General features: G+C 51.1%; 6 protein-coding genes across 6 annotated transcripts; 3 read left to right on the forward strand and 3 right to left on the reverse strand.

Moving 5' to 3' along the window:
* Positions 1-324: 324 nt before the first annotated feature.
* COCSADRAFT_158429 (uncharacterized protein) lies at positions 325-2,388 on the forward strand (the record flags this gene model as incomplete). Its single annotated transcript, XM_007699643.1, has 6 exons — positions 325-379; positions 430-435; positions 494-640; positions 691-1,178; positions 1,231-1,368; positions 1,459-2,388. The coding sequence occupies 6 exons, from the start codon at positions 325-327 to the stop codon at positions 2,386-2,388; spliced, it is 1,764 nt and encodes a 587-aa protein (XP_007697833.1).
* Positions 2,389-3,337: 949 nt separating this feature from the next.
* Positions 3,338-4,660, reverse strand: COCSADRAFT_34871 (uncharacterized protein). Its single transcript, XM_007699324.1, has 2 exons — positions 4,032-4,660; positions 3,338-3,788 (listed from the first exon to the last, which is right to left on the reverse strand). Exons 1-2 carry the CDS (start codon positions 4,519-4,521, stop codon positions 3,568-3,570), a joined length of 711 nt encoding a protein of 236 aa, XP_007697514.1. The 5' UTR covers positions 4,522-4,660; the 3' UTR covers positions 3,338-3,567.
* Positions 4,661-6,015: 1,355 nt separating this feature from the next.
* On the reverse strand, positions 6,016-9,068 carry COCSADRAFT_112593 (uncharacterized protein). Its single transcript, XM_007699644.1, has 3 exons — positions 8,644-9,068; positions 6,738-8,314; positions 6,016-6,682 (listed from the first exon to the last, which is right to left on the reverse strand). Exons 1-3 carry the CDS (start codon positions 8,657-8,659, stop codon positions 6,413-6,415), a joined length of 1,863 nt encoding a protein of 620 aa, XP_007697834.1. The 5' UTR covers positions 8,660-9,068; the 3' UTR covers positions 6,016-6,412.
* A 153-nt stretch (positions 9,069-9,221) lies between these two features.
* Positions 9,222-12,077, forward strand: COCSADRAFT_296953 (uncharacterized protein). Its single transcript, XM_007699645.1, has 2 exons — positions 9,222-10,061; positions 10,296-12,077. Exons 1-2 carry the CDS (start codon positions 9,653-9,655, stop codon positions 11,711-11,713), a joined length of 1,827 nt encoding a protein of 608 aa, XP_007697835.1. The 5' UTR covers positions 9,222-9,652; the 3' UTR covers positions 11,714-12,077.
* Positions 12,078-12,775: 698 nt separating this feature from the next.
* COCSADRAFT_34873 (uncharacterized protein) lies at positions 12,776-13,915 on the reverse strand. Its single transcript, XM_007699325.1, has one exon. It carries the CDS (start codon positions 13,754-13,756, stop codon positions 12,902-12,904), a length of 855 nt encoding a protein of 284 aa, XP_007697515.1. The 5' UTR covers positions 13,757-13,915; the 3' UTR covers positions 12,776-12,901.
* Positions 13,916-14,956: 1,041 nt separating this feature from the next.
* Positions 14,957-16,235, forward strand: COCSADRAFT_112600 (uncharacterized protein). The gene is made up of 4 exons (XM_007699646.1): positions 14,957-15,164; positions 15,224-15,445; positions 15,507-15,647; positions 15,701-16,235. Exons 1-4 carry the CDS (start codon positions 15,033-15,035, stop codon positions 16,055-16,057), a joined length of 852 nt encoding a protein of 283 aa, XP_007697836.1. The 5' UTR covers positions 14,957-15,032; the 3' UTR covers positions 16,058-16,235.
* The last annotated feature ends 335 nt before the right edge of the window (positions 16,236-16,570 follow it).

Consider the following 16,570-nt stretch of genomic DNA (forward strand, 5'->3'; position numbering starts at 1 on the left):
CTGCGAACACGTGAGTCGGCAAGCTTCATCTTCCACCAAACGCCCACCGCCAGTCCGGGATGTGAAAACCCAGCCCTGTTGCACTAAGCCCTGCCCGAAGCCACAATGTGGAAGCTTGTCCAAGAAGCGTAGTGGATACGGACATCCCGCATACTTCATACACAGCATCGTCCAACCGCCAAATGGCTATTCATGTGCGTCGACCGCGAATGCTTTGAATTCACCTTCTCATGTCTTTATTAATTCCACGGCTTCATCCCACCACCCATCGGATTACTGACCCGACGTGTTCCCAGCCCTCAATAGGTGCGCCAGCTGCAAAGTATGGTCGGCGTCCCTAAAAGCACGGGGTGCCTCATCTGCCGGAAAAGGAAAATTAGTAAGTCGCCGGATCTCTCCTCCGCGCGAGCTTCTTCTGACTATTGCTAGAGTGCGGTAAGGCTAGCTCCATGGCTTGGGCCCGACTCGAGCACCCTGGCTAATGATGAACAAGATGAGACCTGGCCAACTTGCGTAAACTGCCAAAAGAACGGCAAGTCATGCCCAGGTCCCCCAGCTCGACACACCTTCAGAGACCTCGGTCCCAGGTTTAACGCAAACTCTACAAGGTTCGCTGGCGATGAAGCCAGTGCACCGCCAGGTATGCTATACTAACCGAAACCAAAGCTATATATTCACAGAAATCCATAGATCAAGGGCACAACCGCTTGACGCAGTTGAACGAAAAGTTCGCCGAAAATGGCTCAGTGGTCCACAAGTTCAGGATTTCGCAAAGCGGTTCGACGCCTCGAAAAAGGTCCCCGCGCTCAATCTCAGCGGGGTTCAGCCCGCCCAAGTCACCCTTCCCGAGACACCCGTCACCATCACAAGATCAGCAGCTCGCGCATGCTTTGATCGCAGCTACGAGAACCGGGAGTGCTGGACATCGAATGTCCGTCTTTGGATCCTTTATCCAAGAAGTCCCGGCTAGAATTGGACACAATCCTGCGCTTGACGCCGCTGTTACTGTACTCGTCAATGTCCACACATCGTTGGTCTACAAGAAGGCAGCGAATGAGATTGTTTCTCCTGAACTCTATATTCGGGCCATCAAGACGTTGCAAACATGCCTCGAGCATCCACAGCTCGGTTTGTCACCCGAGACACTCTGCGCATCAGTACTCTTGGGTTTGGTTGAGGTAAGATCTGCTTGGTCAGATTTTATCTTCGTAACCATACTTACACCATCAGGCGTTCGCAGGACCCAGGACGGGGAATCGATATTTGACCCATGTAGGAGGCGCTGGGCGATTGATGGAACTGCAAGGTCCGGGAAGATATCACGACACTTTTACAAAGGAGATGCTACGCTTTAACCGAGGTGGAATCGTATGTCGACCTCTATAATCCATGGACAGAGCCACTTTATTCCATAGCTCCGACCGAGACACATTACGTTCTCAGCTGACACGCGGACAGATTATTACTTGCATGTACGAACGTAAACCGTGCTTCCTTGCCTCACCCGGCTGGCGGGAGATAGCTTTCGACAAGACGGGACTGGGATTCGATGATTGCTTGAACACCGATTTGATGCAATATATGGCAGAGTTGCCAGGTATCTTCAACGAGCTGAAAGACCTAGGTGACCAACGTGTCTTTCAACTTTCACGCATCTCGGGCCTCAATTTTGACTCGAGTGGTCAATCACAAAAGTCTTCATCCGAGACTCCCCCATCACTTGACTTTTCCTCGGGATCCTTCGATGATATGGAGTTCCTAGACGAATTACAGCCCATCGATGCGTCCTACCCGGTCGATCCAAATTCATATGCCTGTCCATACGATCCTGCACGTGCTGCCTTACTGCAAAAGGTACGCAACCTCAAGGATGCCCTTCGTACCCTGGGCGAACACATGGATGCGAAACTCAGAAACGGGACCGTTGCATCCGAGAGAGAACCCAGCGAAAGGGGTAGCCCGGTACGCACAATATACCACTTCAACCATTGGAGGGACATGACCGCATACAACTGCTTCTGGTCTGTCGTTATCCTGACGAACAAGATTTTAATGCGACTCCTGCCACCCTTCGACCGAAGCATATACGAGATGCAATTCGAATGCCAGTACATTGCTCTCGAAATCTGCAAGACATGGGAAGACGCCTGGGCTAGTAGACCAATAGGCGCGTTTCACACGGGCCTTAGTTTTGTCGTTGCATATGAGTTTTGCGCCCAGGATGTTAAAGAGTGGATAGTCAGAGGGTTGAACTCTCTCCTTGACTACCAGCAGGTCGATGCATTTCGTTGGTCAGACGAAGTCATTACTCACATGTCTTCGAAACTTTCCGGGGAAGGACCAGGTCTTGTTTTCTCCAATTTTAGGACCTCAGGAGAAGCGACTTGAAGGGCATGGCCTTGAAACACAAATGAAAAAGAAGCGACTAACACATTCCGATCCGTTCGGGTGGCAGTCTGACTATGGAGATTGATGCCGAGCCGCGGCCGGTCGGAATTTGGCCTAGTGGATGCATGACAAAAACTTGGTCTCACTCACATTCTTACGTGCAGGCTACTGCATATGGGTTTATCAGCCCTAAGCGCATTGTGGGGGCGGAATATAAATCACGTGGCTATTGTGTTAATGGTTCGAGTGCTGATGCTTTTGCTCTGTACCTAGACCGTCTCGGCACAGATAAGCCACGGCAGGTACGGTGCCGGACGGGCCAATGCCTGAGATGGCTTAACCCCCGGTCCGAAGAAGGCGTGAGAAGCGACGTTAGACCTTTCCTTTGGTGATATAGTAGGATTGTGAAGCAAGGGGAGGGCCAGTAGAGTAATTCTCAATGTGCTCAGACAAGGACATGGTAATATCGTTTTCTATCTCTCACAAGACCATCAAACTCCAAAACGCCAACCTTGCTCGACCCTTGCATACGCAAACATCATCATACAGTGGTAGCACTAGCCACACTTTTCACTACCCCTAGCGACTCGGAAACGTATCTTCTATATACATAACCTAAGGAATGGGACCCGGCTAGCCCATCACTAGGCGATTCTATACCAAGCGCAGTCTCAGCTAGGACCAGGGAGTCGCTGATGGTGGTGGAATGCGAGAGGATAGTGAAGGTAGGGATGTCAGATGTGCTTGGATTGTAAATGAAGATTCGAAATATAAACAAGGGGAAGAAACAGGAAATCCATGTTTGGTTGCTGGCGTGTATTCTTCTCCTTTTTCTCTTCATCGCCATCGTTGCTTTTGTCATCACAGGGTCATACCATGCTTCTTGCATCAAAACGCCACATTACCGTTTGAAGCGTCAAAAAACAAAAAAAAGAAGCAGAGTAAAAAAGCCCGATCGCATTGACACCCTTTTCTTGTACTTTTTCCCGGACCGAAGAACAGCGGCATTGCATTGACATATTTTCCTTTTCCTAACGAAGAACAATAGCACTTGTCTCCAGAACCCAAAAAGCAAGAAGGTGAAAAGAACAACGACAACACAAACCTCCCACAACATACGTTTCCCATCCAAAACTCCCCCTTTGCTCCAGCATAGAAATCTCCTCATCCTTTTCATACTCAAGTAGAGATACCACACCGTTTCTTACACTCCGCACTCCCGATAATCGCACCTGTACCTACAGCAGGAATATCCTTGCCCACATCCGCTGCGTTAAACGCATCGTTGCCGAAGCCCGCACCGATGATGTCTTGTGGTACAGACCACAAACTAGGCAGAATATTCAGCGTACCACTGTCATCGCTGTTAAGCGAGGAGATGAGTAATGAGGGCTCGCAGTCTATATTTGGGAGATTAGTAAATGTAAAATAAACTAGTGCGATGTTGTAGTCCACGCAATATTTTTTTCCTTAATGGGAAGGGAGTCGATGAGTAAACCCTCCCACTCTTTTTTTTGGTAAAAAAAAAAGACCGAGACTTTCCCGATTAGGAAGTATGTACTAAATAGTACCCAAATATAACCAACACCACAAGTACGGCTTGGCTAATGGGATTTTGAAAGGGAAAGAAAGGGAAAACATACCGTTATTCTGCATCATATGCAAACTCGCCTGCGGAAACACCGTCACCATCATCGGCAGCAACTCGACCCTCCTCACACCCACCCCATTCTCCCCAATCATCCACGTCGTCGTATTCCCCGTAATCGCAGTCACGATATTTGTGGCCCGCGGATGTAAATGCGGGGGCAGCATGCCGCACGGCGCGAGTTTCAGCAGAGCTACGCTGGATCCGAGGCCGGTGACGGCGGGGAAGGTGGCGGCGTCGGCGTTAATGACGGCGCCGGTGGGGGAGTCATAGTTGGGGTGCTTGGTGAAGTCGTAGGTCCAGTCTGCGTTGTTGGGGAGGAGGGCCGCGCGGTCGAAAGATGTGGCTGCAGTACGGAGGGCGGCGTTGAGTTCGGGGTGGAGGGTACGGGATTTGGGAGTTTCGAGGGTAGCAGCAGTGGAGGAGGTGGTGAGAGTGGTGAGGAGTGTGAGGGGAAGAAGTATGAGGTTGGTGAGGATTGTCATGGTGGAGAGATGAATAGGGGATTGGTCTTGAAGGAGTGGAGATGTTAAAGGCTGGGAGAATAGGTAGGGATGGGTTGATGATGTGTTGAAGTGGGTGAGAGGTACAGCCTTGATATAGATTACCATGAGAGGTGAATCTTGCGGCGTCCTGCCCTTAGGAAGCCGTTGTGTGGTGGATAAAGAAACGAGGCTGCAAACAGCCTTCTAACTAGAAGTAGAGCGAGATAAGCTCTAGGTTTTGATATGCAAGGGAAAATGAGACCGAGCTGTGCGGTGCTGACGGTGTGGGGGCTAGTATGAACGGACTTGCAAGGTTGGGAAATTTGGTAAGCAAAGTAAGGCTTATTTTCTGGGTACTAGATTTGGTGGCTCAGGCATGCAATGGAACTTTATATACTCAAGTAGACTAAACGGCGGGTCAGCGATGCACGACGAGCCATGAATAGTAAATGTAGACGACGAGAGACGAAATGTGTGTGCGAAGAAAACGATGGGCTGCTGACCGTTCAGTCTGCAACTCTTTGTCGTAGGCTTTCAAGCCACTGTTACTCCTACTAGTGGCGTCCGTTAGAGACCATCTGGTGGAATGTTTCCAGATATGGCCCCTCTATTCTAATTCGTATCGGTACACACCCTATGACATCCTCTTCCGGAAAGCCAACTTGCTTACCATATCACTGTTCTGTATGATTATTAAACTTTAAGCTTATTTTGACCATTCAATGGAAAACGAGTGATCGAGATCAAGTCCACGGATACTATGACCTTTGTGAGATGCATAGATACATGGGTACTTCTTATCTTGTCGCAAACCCGGCATGTGGATGCCTACTGAAGATTGAGACTAGTTGCACCACGTCAATGGGCCGATAACCGGGTAGAGCAAGGTCTGAACAGAAGCTGCTATAATAAGTGCTGTATCATGGCCTATCATCCTTCTTGGTTTGCTCGAGTCTTGTGCAAAGGCGCCTGTAACAATGTGCGGTTGTAAGTGCGTGATTGAGATACTTCTGTCACTCACATTTGTTACTACGTGTTGTACTTTGCAGTTGATAGCAGCCTGATGTGATTGAATGATGCTTTTGAGCGCTGCCCATACTATAAGTCTGATGTTAATGATGTTTGGGATAATGTAGGCGAAATCTCGACCCATAATCGTGGTTGTTTTGCAGTCCATTATGTTGCAAGCCACCAAAAGACGATCAAGAATGTTTACCATTTGACAGGCGCCTTACAACGGCGCCTATGGAACACGGACTGCCGAGGAGCGCCACAGTTATACTGAACGAGACAAAGTCACGTTGTAGATGCTGATGAGCAACGCCATTGTCCTTTAGTGAAACGATTGACCAGAAAGATTGCGCGATGAGTTGTGCAAAAATTGATACCAGTCAACTGCACGCAAATAAACGTGCAAAGAAAGGCTTCACGTGGGCCAGGCCAATCGTATCGTGGTCGTGCTAGCATTGTTGCACAATTTCTTGTGATCTTGTTCTATCCTTTCCTGTGCTTTTACCCAACGACTCTTAGTAAAAGAGCTTGACCTTTTGTTTCAAGCCAGTGTGGGTTAGTACAATTTGTGAAGCAGGCACGCCTGCTAATACTGTTAGAATGGGTCGTGACACGGGAAACTTGTTAGTCGTTGAAGATCTAGACCGACGTCTCATATTGATGAATGGAGAACGTTATGGACTAGAAGAAGATGTTAGGTGCATCGGGTGTGGCTCTCAAGTAGTCTGTGACATTCCAATCCGGTTTAGAATTCCGGTGCCCCTCCCGAGCTTGACGACACCCCAACACAGTGTCTACCATTCATTCCACTTGAATCTGTATCACGACCTCGTCGACGGTCTGAGAAATATACATGTGGTATACTAATGACGGAATTGCATCATTCACTCATACCAGCATTTTCATGACCGGCGCTGTCAGTGCGCATGAGATAGGACATGATGCCCCAAACCCCTCTCATAGCTTCAGCGCGGTCTTCAATGTTGAACAAGTCAAACCATCTTGTTCTCTGTAATTTTGGCGAGCACCAGTCAGATTCCGGTGGCGTCTCAGCAGGGATTCTGCCTTCGGTGATAAGCTCCAGATATGCAGGATGTATACGAAGCCTTAACAAGCTAATGTGGTGGTTCAATGACGATACCATGAATACCTAGGGTGTCTGATTAGCGAATAGAGCCTTGTAAAGCTGTTGCACGAAAGCTTACATCGTCCCACGCGATACTCCTGTCTTTGCCAATCGCCTCATATGTGACCTTTGGGTCCCAGAGTGGATTTCCGGGTCGCAATGTCTTCCAGACTTCAGCTGGTGTTGGCCTCCGACGGGCTTTGGATCCGTCTCGATTTCTCTCAACAGGCTTTTCTTCCGGCTTAGAAATCGTGTCCTTTTCAAGGATCTCAGCAGCTCCAATAGCCTCACCAACTTCGCCCCCAGGGCCTCCACCCCAGCGCTCTTTGGTCGTCCACCATTTGCCTTCGCCAGCTCTTTGCTCACATTTTCCCTCTCTGGCTCTCTCTTGTGCGAGCAACAGTAGCCCCCCTAGCTCTCTTACAGCATCTAGAGTGGACTGGGCTTCTAGTCTTCCGGTTGCCCCAAAGTTGACGTCGGCTCTACACTGCATGCCTAGTACGGGACCTTCCAAGCAACCCTGTCTAGCCTTGACTCTGTCTTGAGGGCCGCGCCAAGCTACAGAGCTCATACGGACCGGAAATCGAATGTGCTCGATTGTGAGCACAGGCGGGCGGCGATGTGGAAAGAGTGTCACACCAAAAGCCCACGCAATAGGCTCTAGGAAAGAACGCACGCACTCAATCCGATACTGGTCAGGCATCCCAGCCCCATTGCCTATACGATAGCCTCTATAGGTGCCTTGAGGAACATCGGCTGGCGTGCTCTCGGCCTTTTTGTTAGTGCCCCTTGGGGCTCCAAGCGGGTCAATGTTGTTTCGATGTATGCGTTCTGGATGTGCCGATTCATTCGAAAGGTCTTTTCCAGAACCGTTGTCGCTTTGGAGGTATATCGACTGGTTCTCACCTCTAGTATCTCCCACCTTTGCCTTCTTTCGAGGCTCCTCCGGGCTAAGCATGCAGGGCTCGGACTTGGTTGCAGATGCCCTCTCCGGGTCGGTTTCACCCGAGGCCTCTTGGGGATTGGTATCTGTGGACCCCGACAGGGGGTTGAAGGCTGTTCGTTCATCACTGTTTGCTCCTTGAGCTGGGGACAAGTACTCGTCCAAAGATGTGTCCCAATAGTAGGCTAGGTTATCAAGTCCTTCCCAGAATTTCCGGAAATGAGCCAGTCGAAGTGGTGGTTGACTTCCACACCCTTTGCGGGTGAGGGTAGAGAAGGCATCGGCGTTATTGAAAAACAATTCTCTTGAACGAGCAAAGAAGTCACGCTGCTCTGGTGCTTTTCTACCATTGCTCAGAAGTTTGGGAGTGGTTCCAGTATTTGAGGACGGCTGTTGTTCTCCAGGACTGTCAAACCAGGATTTGGGAGGCATGAACGACTCTGCGTTGTTTGACAGGGACGAAAGGAATGTTTCCAGGTCACTCTCTGGCTGAAACGTGACATTTAGCAAGGCCAAGGTTTCCTCACTGACATCGAAGGGCTTCTTCAGTCGCAGAAAATGGTCTGTTATCCTGGCACCTGGCTGGGACCACGAAGCTGGTGGTGCTTGTGTTGACGGCTCGGGCGGGTGGAGAGCAGGAAACGTGACGGGTGTCGGTTTCGGTGGAGGGGACCTCTGTTTCTGCGTGTCATATTGCCCCGCCAGTAGGTTTCCTATGGAAGAAAGCCCTGTATCAGCGACTATATTGCACGTGCACTAATGTCTCAGACGAAACATGTGTGAAATGTCCAACAAACAGACGAGCGCGCGCAGCACAACTTGCAGCCCGGCATCCGAAGAGGTTCAGAGCGAGTGGGAAACAAGTCGGCGTATACACTGGGCTTCACAAAGTGCTTGGTGTTGTATCGAGATGATGGGCAATGCTGTTGGGTGAGGGACATGTGTTTGGAACATGATGCAAACGGGGCCTCGGCATGCGCCCACGTGAAGCCCCCCAAAGAAACGACAGGGAGGGAGGGGAACACAAATAGACGACACTTACCGCTGAAGGTGAACATGGTGGTGAGCTTGTGCAACTGGGCCTCGGTCAATCCTCGACTCAGGGAGGAGAAGGGCAACGAGTTGGCAACGTCGAGATGGAGTAGTGGCCGCGGATCCCTAAACCGGACGTGCGCATCCAGGGTACCAGTGTCTCCACATGTGCATGCCACAGACAATGGATGTTGACGGGCATGCAATGATGATGCATACCAAGCCACCTCGAGGAGTAATGGACCCCGGATCACGGCTTCTGACAGCTGCTATGCTCGTCGTGTCGTTGGCTTGGCTACCAGGTGCCAGCAACACTCTGGTGGGCGCTACCTGGCCCCAAGACGGTTGATATGTGAAGGTCGTCCGATGCCCCTGACTCTGTTGGGCAGGTGCTGGCCAAGATGCTTGCAACCAGAACGGCGACTTGTCTGGAGTAGGTGTGCTATGGCATGGCCCATTGGGTTGAGCGTGCTGCCGTGGTAGAGTAGGAGGGGAGGGAGTCACGTGCCAGTAGCGGAAGCATGGCCAATCGTCCGTCGACTACGTACGCAGCGAGGGGCAAGGGCGCCTCTGTCTCTCTGCGCCTCTGCCTCTGCCCCTCAACCACAATTCTCATCGCCAGCTAACATGGTCATAGCCATTGCCATGGCCGCTATGACGGCTGCCAGCATCTCCCATCAAGTGACTAGTCTGTGTGCTGAGACGATGAGCCTACCGCTGTTCAGGAACTGCGAGGCCTACGGCGCTTCAAGTCCTGTTCGAGGCGCGACATGAAGCCGCCCGCGTTTCAGACGGCTACAAGCGCACCATGGTATACCAACGGTTGACGAGCACCCGGCTGCTTTTCTAATTACTACAACGTTTTCTCTTTGTTCATTATTCGTCCACTACCACATACAGTGACATACCCCATTTCCCGGGTTAACATGCGCAGAGCGTCCGCGGCACCTAGTGTTTTTTTCTCTTAATCTCTTTCCTTACATCCTTTCCTGCGTGTCTTTCTATGATTTAACGCTCGAATGGCCTCTCCACCAGAGTCGATTACGACCGTCAATGGGAGACGGTGTACGCGTTCTCGCGCCCGGGTCGCAGTCACAACTCCAACAACTCCAGCCACCGTTGTGACCTCTTCTCAAGTCATAGCCTCCACTTCTACAACCCTTCAACCAGCGCCGCAGATACAGACGACCACTGCTCAGGCTCCTTCTCTCCCTCCCCCTCCCCCTCCACCACCACCACCGCCACCACCACCATCATCATTATCACCATCATCACAGCCGCCACCACCACCGCCGCCACCACCGCCACCACCATCGCCGCCGGCTCCCTCATCAACACCATCCTCACCCCCGGAACAGGCACCACAGCAACCACCTACTAGTACCACTTCACCCACGGTGGATGCGGTAGCAGGAATATCATCGACAGGTACGCTTAGTACAGTCCTTACATCATCCTCTGCGCGCGTAGTACCGCTTGCTCTTCCGTCTCCAAACCCAGCTTCGGCTGCTCAGGAGCAACCGATAGAAGCCCTAGCTACGGTTGAAGTACCCTTGCAAGCTCCTGTAGTGGCACCAGCTCCTACAAAGGAATCACAAAACAATCGTGATCCACCATCTGTCACTCCTGACTTCGTGCCAACAAACTCTAACCCAACATCAGGAGTTGCTCCTCCATCACCCGTTGAAGTTTCGAGTGCACCGGCCAGTCCCACTGCGCTGCTTGTATCTGGCACTTCAATCTCTGTGAATACAAATCCAGCAGTTCCTCTGGAGTCCGACACAAGTCCACAGTCATCCATTACTGCATCAGCTGTAGGCCAACCACGGGTGACAAGCTCCCCACTTGCAGGGTCTGCGGGAGAGTCTAACGAGGGGTCTGCTGGAATAATCGCACCAGGTCAGGGATCCTCCAATGATGATAGTCCCTTGACTCTGGGTTCCAATGCGAACCTTGCTGGTATTTTGGGCGGTGTTTTTGGAGGTATTACGGCGCTGGCTCTGATTATTGGGCTGCTCTTTCTCATCCTGCGTAAGCGAAAGTCGAAGCCAAGGAGGTGGAATGAGAAGAGGCAAAGTGACTCAAGTTTGCTATCAAAGATCAGGACAATACCGACAGGACTAGGCGCATTTGTTGCAAGGCTGAAAGGAAGCCAAACCGGATCCACCCAGAACCCTTATCAACGACATGTTCCCAAGGCCAGCGCGGACTTGATATACTCAAGAGACTCCAACGGACGGATTCGATCAAATAGTGAGCCGCAAGATGCATACCCACACAGGCGTGCAGGTTCCAGCGGCAGCATATCAAGCAAGAAGAGCGAGAGGAACTTACTTCGCAAAAAACCTAGCAGTATATCTGCCTATCGATTTCCTGACATCGCAGAGGATACAGGCACACCGAACCCATTCGCAGATCCACAGCAGATGCGTCCGCTTTTGATACTCAACCCCGATCCAAAGAGCACGCCCGTTACACCTCAAGTCCCTGCAGCTACTGCGGATCCTGAACCAAGAGATCCATTCACATCCGTTTATGATCCACCGCCAGTTGCACCAACGCGGGAGAGAAAACCAGCTCAAACTCACCAACGCGCAATGAGCTCGATTTCAGGACAGAGCTCGCATACTACATGGTCTCTTTACCCCACAGCAAATCCGTTTAATGACCCACCTAATGTACCGCCGCTACCAAACCAGGCCGTATTGCCACAGCATCACCGTCAGCGGTCTTCCATGGCGCTGCCAAATTTCAATCCAACTGCGACTTTCGATGCAAACTCGACTTTCGCCACCCGTGATTCCGGCATGTTTTTTGGAGAACCAGGACCGAGCAGACCTGCAACCAACGTGTTTACACCGGTTACGCCTGCTCGTCGAACAATTCGACAGTCTGATCCATTCGATCTTGACCGACCCGAAGTACTCGGATTCGGCGGCCTCAGCAGGCAACCTACGCGAACCAAACGAAGGAGCAGCGTGAACAATTGGTACAGCACTGCTGGAAACGGTGCCTCCAATGCTCCGCCGTTACCAACAGACAGCACAAGACCCTCGTGGGGTCCGAGTTCAGGGAGATGACGACAAATATTGGGATTTCCAGTACAAACCGATGACTTGTCACACTGCTGTTAAGATACGCGCAAGACGTAATACCTTATTAGCAGATACGCGCTCGATGATCACTTTCTTTTCAACCGATGGCAGGAAGTATTCCGCGGGTTCCATCACATCCTTCATTTCTGATTTGTTCATGTTTCCACCCACGATCATTGTCATCATGATGACCTGCATAGCGAGCATTTACCTGTAACATATACTGTCCCGATATCCTATATTTTTTGTAGCGCAAAAATACCCCCTATTTAGCCCCGAATTGCAATCAAAGATATCAATGTACGATACATGCAAGAACAAACAAGCAAAAAGCCTGTTCCCTTTGATCCTCGCATTCTCCCTTTCCCCCCGCTTCTCCCCTTTCTTACCGCGTATAATCATCCGATGTTAGCGACAACTTAGCGCAAGCCGCCAAGGCATGGCCTCAATCTGAGGCAATGTGGTGAAACGCTAGGCACGAGTTTTTGCGGCGCGGATTTGTCAGGCCGGATGCGGTTGATCTGCGCCCGTAAGGCTAGCGCTGCTTCATGTAGTAGGTGCTTGCATGGCATCGCTTTATGCCACACGAACAAGGCAGGTATGTCATTAATGGGAAGATGTTTGTGCAAAGTCTTGCTATCCTTGTGTGGCACACATTGCACACACACACGACCCAGAGCCAAGATCCAAAGACCCCTAAGAGGTGTCAGGACACGAAGGAGGCAAAGTTTATGCCTCAGACAATAGGCTGGTGCCCGGTACACACGAAAGAAGTTTTGGATAGCGATTACAATGGTGTATTGAGTACTGGGTTGCCTAAATTTGGGTGTGTGTTATGTGATATCTTATTGCATTACGCAATGCACATATATACACCCAACATTAATATAAAGAGAATAACAAAAGAAAGAAATAAGAAGAAGATTAACAAATCGTGATAAATGAAACAAAAGAGATTGCAAACAAAGGAGATAGAAAGAAGACTCGTCGTAATTCGTCGGTGTTTAGTGATGATGATCTCCCCTCCCTCCCTCCCGCGCGCGCGTCAAAACCCTAGAACCCAGAACCCTACTTTTACTAGCTTCAGCCTAGTAAAAATAGCCCTAGACATGAAATGCGCCTCTTTTAATGGCATTTTCCTTCCCCTCTTTTCCTTTCAATGTGCTGATAATCTCACATCCACTTCTCCGCATCCCCAAACGGCGGATACACGAGTCCCGCACCTCCACTCTTCCGCCTTACCCACTTGCCTTTGGTCCCGCCTCCCGCATTACTGCTGTTGCTGGCGGTGCTACTGACACAATCCCAGTCCCAAGGCACCTGGCGGCCTAGCACCTGGTAGCCTGCTACTCTGCGGAGATTATTTCGGGGGCGTCGCTGCTGCGGCTGGTTGCTGGTGGCGGTGCTGGTGCGCAGGGCTATGCGGGTTGTTTCGCGGACGGTGCTGGGGCCGGGACCGCGGGCGCGGGCGCGGGGGGAGGTGGGTTGGATGATTTGTGTGTGGTAGATTGGGTCGCGGGGGATGCTGGGGGGGATGAGGGGGGAGGTGTCTGCTGGGGCTGTTGAAGGAGGGGGAGAGGAGGAAGAGGAGCAAGAGGGTGGTGGAGGGTGTGCTGGTGCTGGTTCTGGTTTTGGTGGAGGCGGACATGGCGATGGGATTGATCGTTTTCGCCCTTGACCTCGTAGCTTAGGGTCCCAGGCCTCAGACATGTCGAGGCTGCCACGGTAGTGCTGGTGGCCTAGACCTAGGCTAACGCCGAGATGGTGCTCGCCGTGTATAGGGTGCATGTGTAGTGGATGGAGATGCGGGTGTCGGTGGTGATGCTGCAAGTGAGGATAGACATGTGCTTGAGTGAGTTTCTCGTCTACCTCGACGTCCACACTGGGTGCCTTGATACGCACGTTGGTTAAGCGTGGAGACGCCGGGTTACGATGTATGCGAACGATGTCCTCCACACAAGAGGAATCCGAGGTAGGCTGGTAGCCTTTCTTTTTGCCTCTGGACGGGGTGAGAGTGACCCAGCACATTGTTACTGTAGTGATGGGGTGCAGTGATATCGACCCCGGAGTCGATCCGTGGGAGGGGGTGTAGACGTGCGGGTGGTGCGAGGCGGTGATATGCAGTTTGTGAAAAAGCTGGAATGTGTGATGACGGGGGACGAGAAGGGTGATAATATGGATAAGGCGTTGGATGGCGAGGACGGTGCATTCAGAAGACTTGGAAGAAGAGTTGTCAACAATGAGGGAGGTACCTGGTTTACTTATTCTAAGACTGGCACACGACCTTTTCTGTACATATGATCATATCCACCTTCTCTCGTCAACTCCCCTCTTTTGATTTGACGTCCTTTTCTCTGTGTGTATATACCTACTACCATGATTATTGTGCCTTAAACAGTCACCCGCTAGTCCCACGGCGCATGCGCGAGACGGTACTACCACGCGCCTGGCTCGTCTGAAAGCAAGGCAGGGTTCTAATAAGACATATGTGGGCAAAAGCAGTGCCTGCATGATTAGTGACGGTGCCTGCATACGGGTAGATGCAAACATGTGTTCTAGTGTGGTGGGCGAGTGACAGAAGAGGTGAGGTCGGAAAATGCGCGCGTGGGTTGCCGCCATTGTCTTGGATGACCTCGAGTTTCAATCGGAAGGGCATGTGACGGTTCAGCCACAGCATTTGTTTGTTGCGCCTTGCGGCGGAGGATCCTGTGGATCCCGGTGACGTATATAGTAGGATATGACTTAGTAAATAGGTCGTTGGCTATGTCCTTCTTTGCAGTCGAGCCCACGCTGCGGTAGTACGTCGGCGTGTAATGCAGTACGCGTGCCTCTGGTGCGATGAGTGTCGTCATAGCAACTACGTCCTTCTTCCTTCTCTTTAGTTTTGCAAGACACGGTATTGTCCATGTGAGCTGTATGATATCGTAAAAAACAAGTCCTCTGCGTCATGGGTTGTCTACACAGGCAGAGACGGGCGTAACCATGTGGATGACATCGGACCGGCTTAAAAGACAGGCTGAGGATACGTGAGTGATGGCTATATACGAACATATCCAGTGGCATAGGCGATGCGAAAGCGATACCGAAACTGTACAGTCTACGATGCTTCTGGTGTTGAAGACGGTGCGACAAGGTGGAAGGTGAAGGCAACAGCTGGGACGCGGCTGGCCTTGGCATTCCCGACAACGCCGGAGCTTGGAGCTCACATCACCACTTCAAACAGCCTAACACCACCCCACTGCGACTTCTCAATCACGTTTTCGATACCCTTTGATAGTCGCTAGTGCACAAATTTGCAACAGTCATGGACTCATTAGTATCGCAGTACAGCCGACCGGCTTATACAGAGGAGGGCCCGTCCGAGGAGGAGCAGCTGCAGCTCTACAGCGGCGCCCCAGAGCTGTCCCTCAAGTTTGCCCTTCCACCTGTCGCTCAGGTGCGCTCTATATCCCTGAATCAATTCTAAAAAGTGCATATTTACTGACAGCGGTACAGTCAGCATCATGGCTCCGCGCAATGACGGACGACTACTCCAACCCCAACTGCCCCATCAAGATCGCCCACGGTACCACAACCCTTGCTTTCCGCTTCAAGGGTGGCATCATTGTAGCCACCGACTCGCGTGCCACCGCTGGAAACTGGATAGCAAGTCAGACGGTCAAGAAGGTCATTGAGATCAACAGCTGCTTGTTGGGAACCATGGCTGGTGGCGCTGCTGTACGTACTTTATCATATCAAGGCGATGGTGCGGGACAGAATGTATTCTGACGTGCTGTAGGATTGCCAATACTGGCTTGCATACCTTGGAATGCAATGCCGTCTCCATGAACTGCGACACAAGCGCCGCATCTCTGTCGCTGCGGCGTCCAAGATCCTGGCCAACCTGGTCTACTCATACAAGGGCATGGGTCTGAGTATGGTGAGTTACTCTGTATTCCTCTTTTACCCAATCCACCTAACAATCGTCCACAGGGAACCATGTGCGCTGGTGTGACCCCGCAGGAAGGCCCTGCCCTCTACTACATCGACAGCGACGGCACACGTCTAGCCGGTAACCTCTTCTGTGTCGGTTCCGGTCAGACATTCGCATACGGTGTGCTCGACGCACAATACAAGTACGACCTTGAGGACGACGAGGCGCTCGAACTGGGCCGAAGGAGTATCCTCGCTGCTACTCACCGAGATGCATACTCTGGAGGTTTCATCAACTTGTACCACGTCAAGGAAGACGGATGGGTCAAGCATGGATTCAACGACACGAACCCTATCTTCTGGGAGACTAAGCTCAAGAAGGGCGAGTTCTCCAATGTTACGAGCGCGTTGGATTAGGAACATCTTGGCCGCAGTAGCTATCATGTCCCCAGGCCATGACAGTGACGGCAGAACTCCAAGTTCCGCGATCGTTCAGCTGCCATACACTAGCTATACCAGTCACGAAATAGACACGTCCAATGAAATGAACAACTTAAACATGTACACAAGCAAGTCACTTTGACCAAGGCACAGCATATCTTTTGTTCTGAATCTTTTGTTTTTGCTAGGCATCTTCATTACTAATCTAGCAGTGGCAAAGAAGCATTTCTATGCCTGTGACTTAAACATATAAACCAAAGAAATGAAGCACAGTCCCCATATGCTGGCTTCAGGAAACCCATCGAAAACGATGTGTGAGAAACGCCTGCCCCCCACGCACATGCCCATACAATGAAAATGAAAAAGGAGAAGAAAAGCCAAGGTGCGCAATGTACACTCTCCCAGTGCCAATTGGGTATAAGCAAAAGAAAAAGGAAAAACAAAACCTTTGAGACTTTAACACAAAGAACAGGGAAAATCCATAATAAG

The sequence above is a fragment of the Bipolaris sorokiniana genome (assembly GCF_000338995.1).
Source record: "Bipolaris sorokiniana ND90Pr unplaced genomic scaffold COCSAscaffold_4, whole genome shotgun sequence".
In the NCBI taxonomy this organism is placed as follows: domain Eukaryota; kingdom Fungi; phylum Ascomycota; class Dothideomycetes; order Pleosporales; family Pleosporaceae; genus Bipolaris; species Bipolaris sorokiniana.

Excerpts from the sequence above, each read along its gene's own strand:
- COCSADRAFT_34873 (XM_007699325.1), bottom strand. The coding sequence starts at position 13,756 with ATGTGCTGGGTCACTCTCACCCCGTCCAGAGGCAAAAAGAAAGGCTAC.
- COCSADRAFT_112600 (XM_007699646.1), top strand. The coding sequence starts at position 15,033 with ATGGACTCATTAGTATCGCAGTACAGCCGACCGGCTTATACAGAGGAG. Across the intron at positions 15,165-15,223 it reads CCCTTCCACCTGTCGCTCAG|TCAGCATCATGGCTCCGCGC; the intron begins GTGCGCTCTATA and ends ACAGCGGTACAG. Across the intron at positions 15,446-15,506 it reads CCATGGCTGGTGGCGCTGCT|GATTGCCAATACTGGCTTGC; the intron begins GTACGTACTTTA and ends GACGTGCTGTAG.
- COCSADRAFT_296953 (XM_007699645.1), top strand. The coding sequence starts at position 9,653 with ATGGCCTCTCCACCAGAGTCGATTACGACCGTCAATGGGAGACGGTGT. Across the intron at positions 10,062-10,295 it reads AGCAGGAATATCATCGACAG|GAGTTGCTCCTCCATCACCC; the intron begins GTACGCTTAGTA and ends ACCCAACATCAG.
- COCSADRAFT_112593 (XM_007699644.1), bottom strand. Across the intron at positions 6,683-6,737 it reads GGAGTATCGCGTGGGACGAT|GTATTCATGGTATCGTCATT; the intron begins GTAAGCTTTCGT and ends CAGACACCCTAG.
- COCSADRAFT_34871 (XM_007699324.1), bottom strand. The coding sequence starts at position 4,521 with ATGACAATCCTCACCAACCTCATACTTCTTCCCCTCACACTCCTCACC. Across the intron at positions 3,789-4,031 it reads GCATATGATGCAGAATAACG|ACTGCGAGCCCTCATTACTC; the intron begins GTATGTTTTCCC and ends TCCCAAATATAG.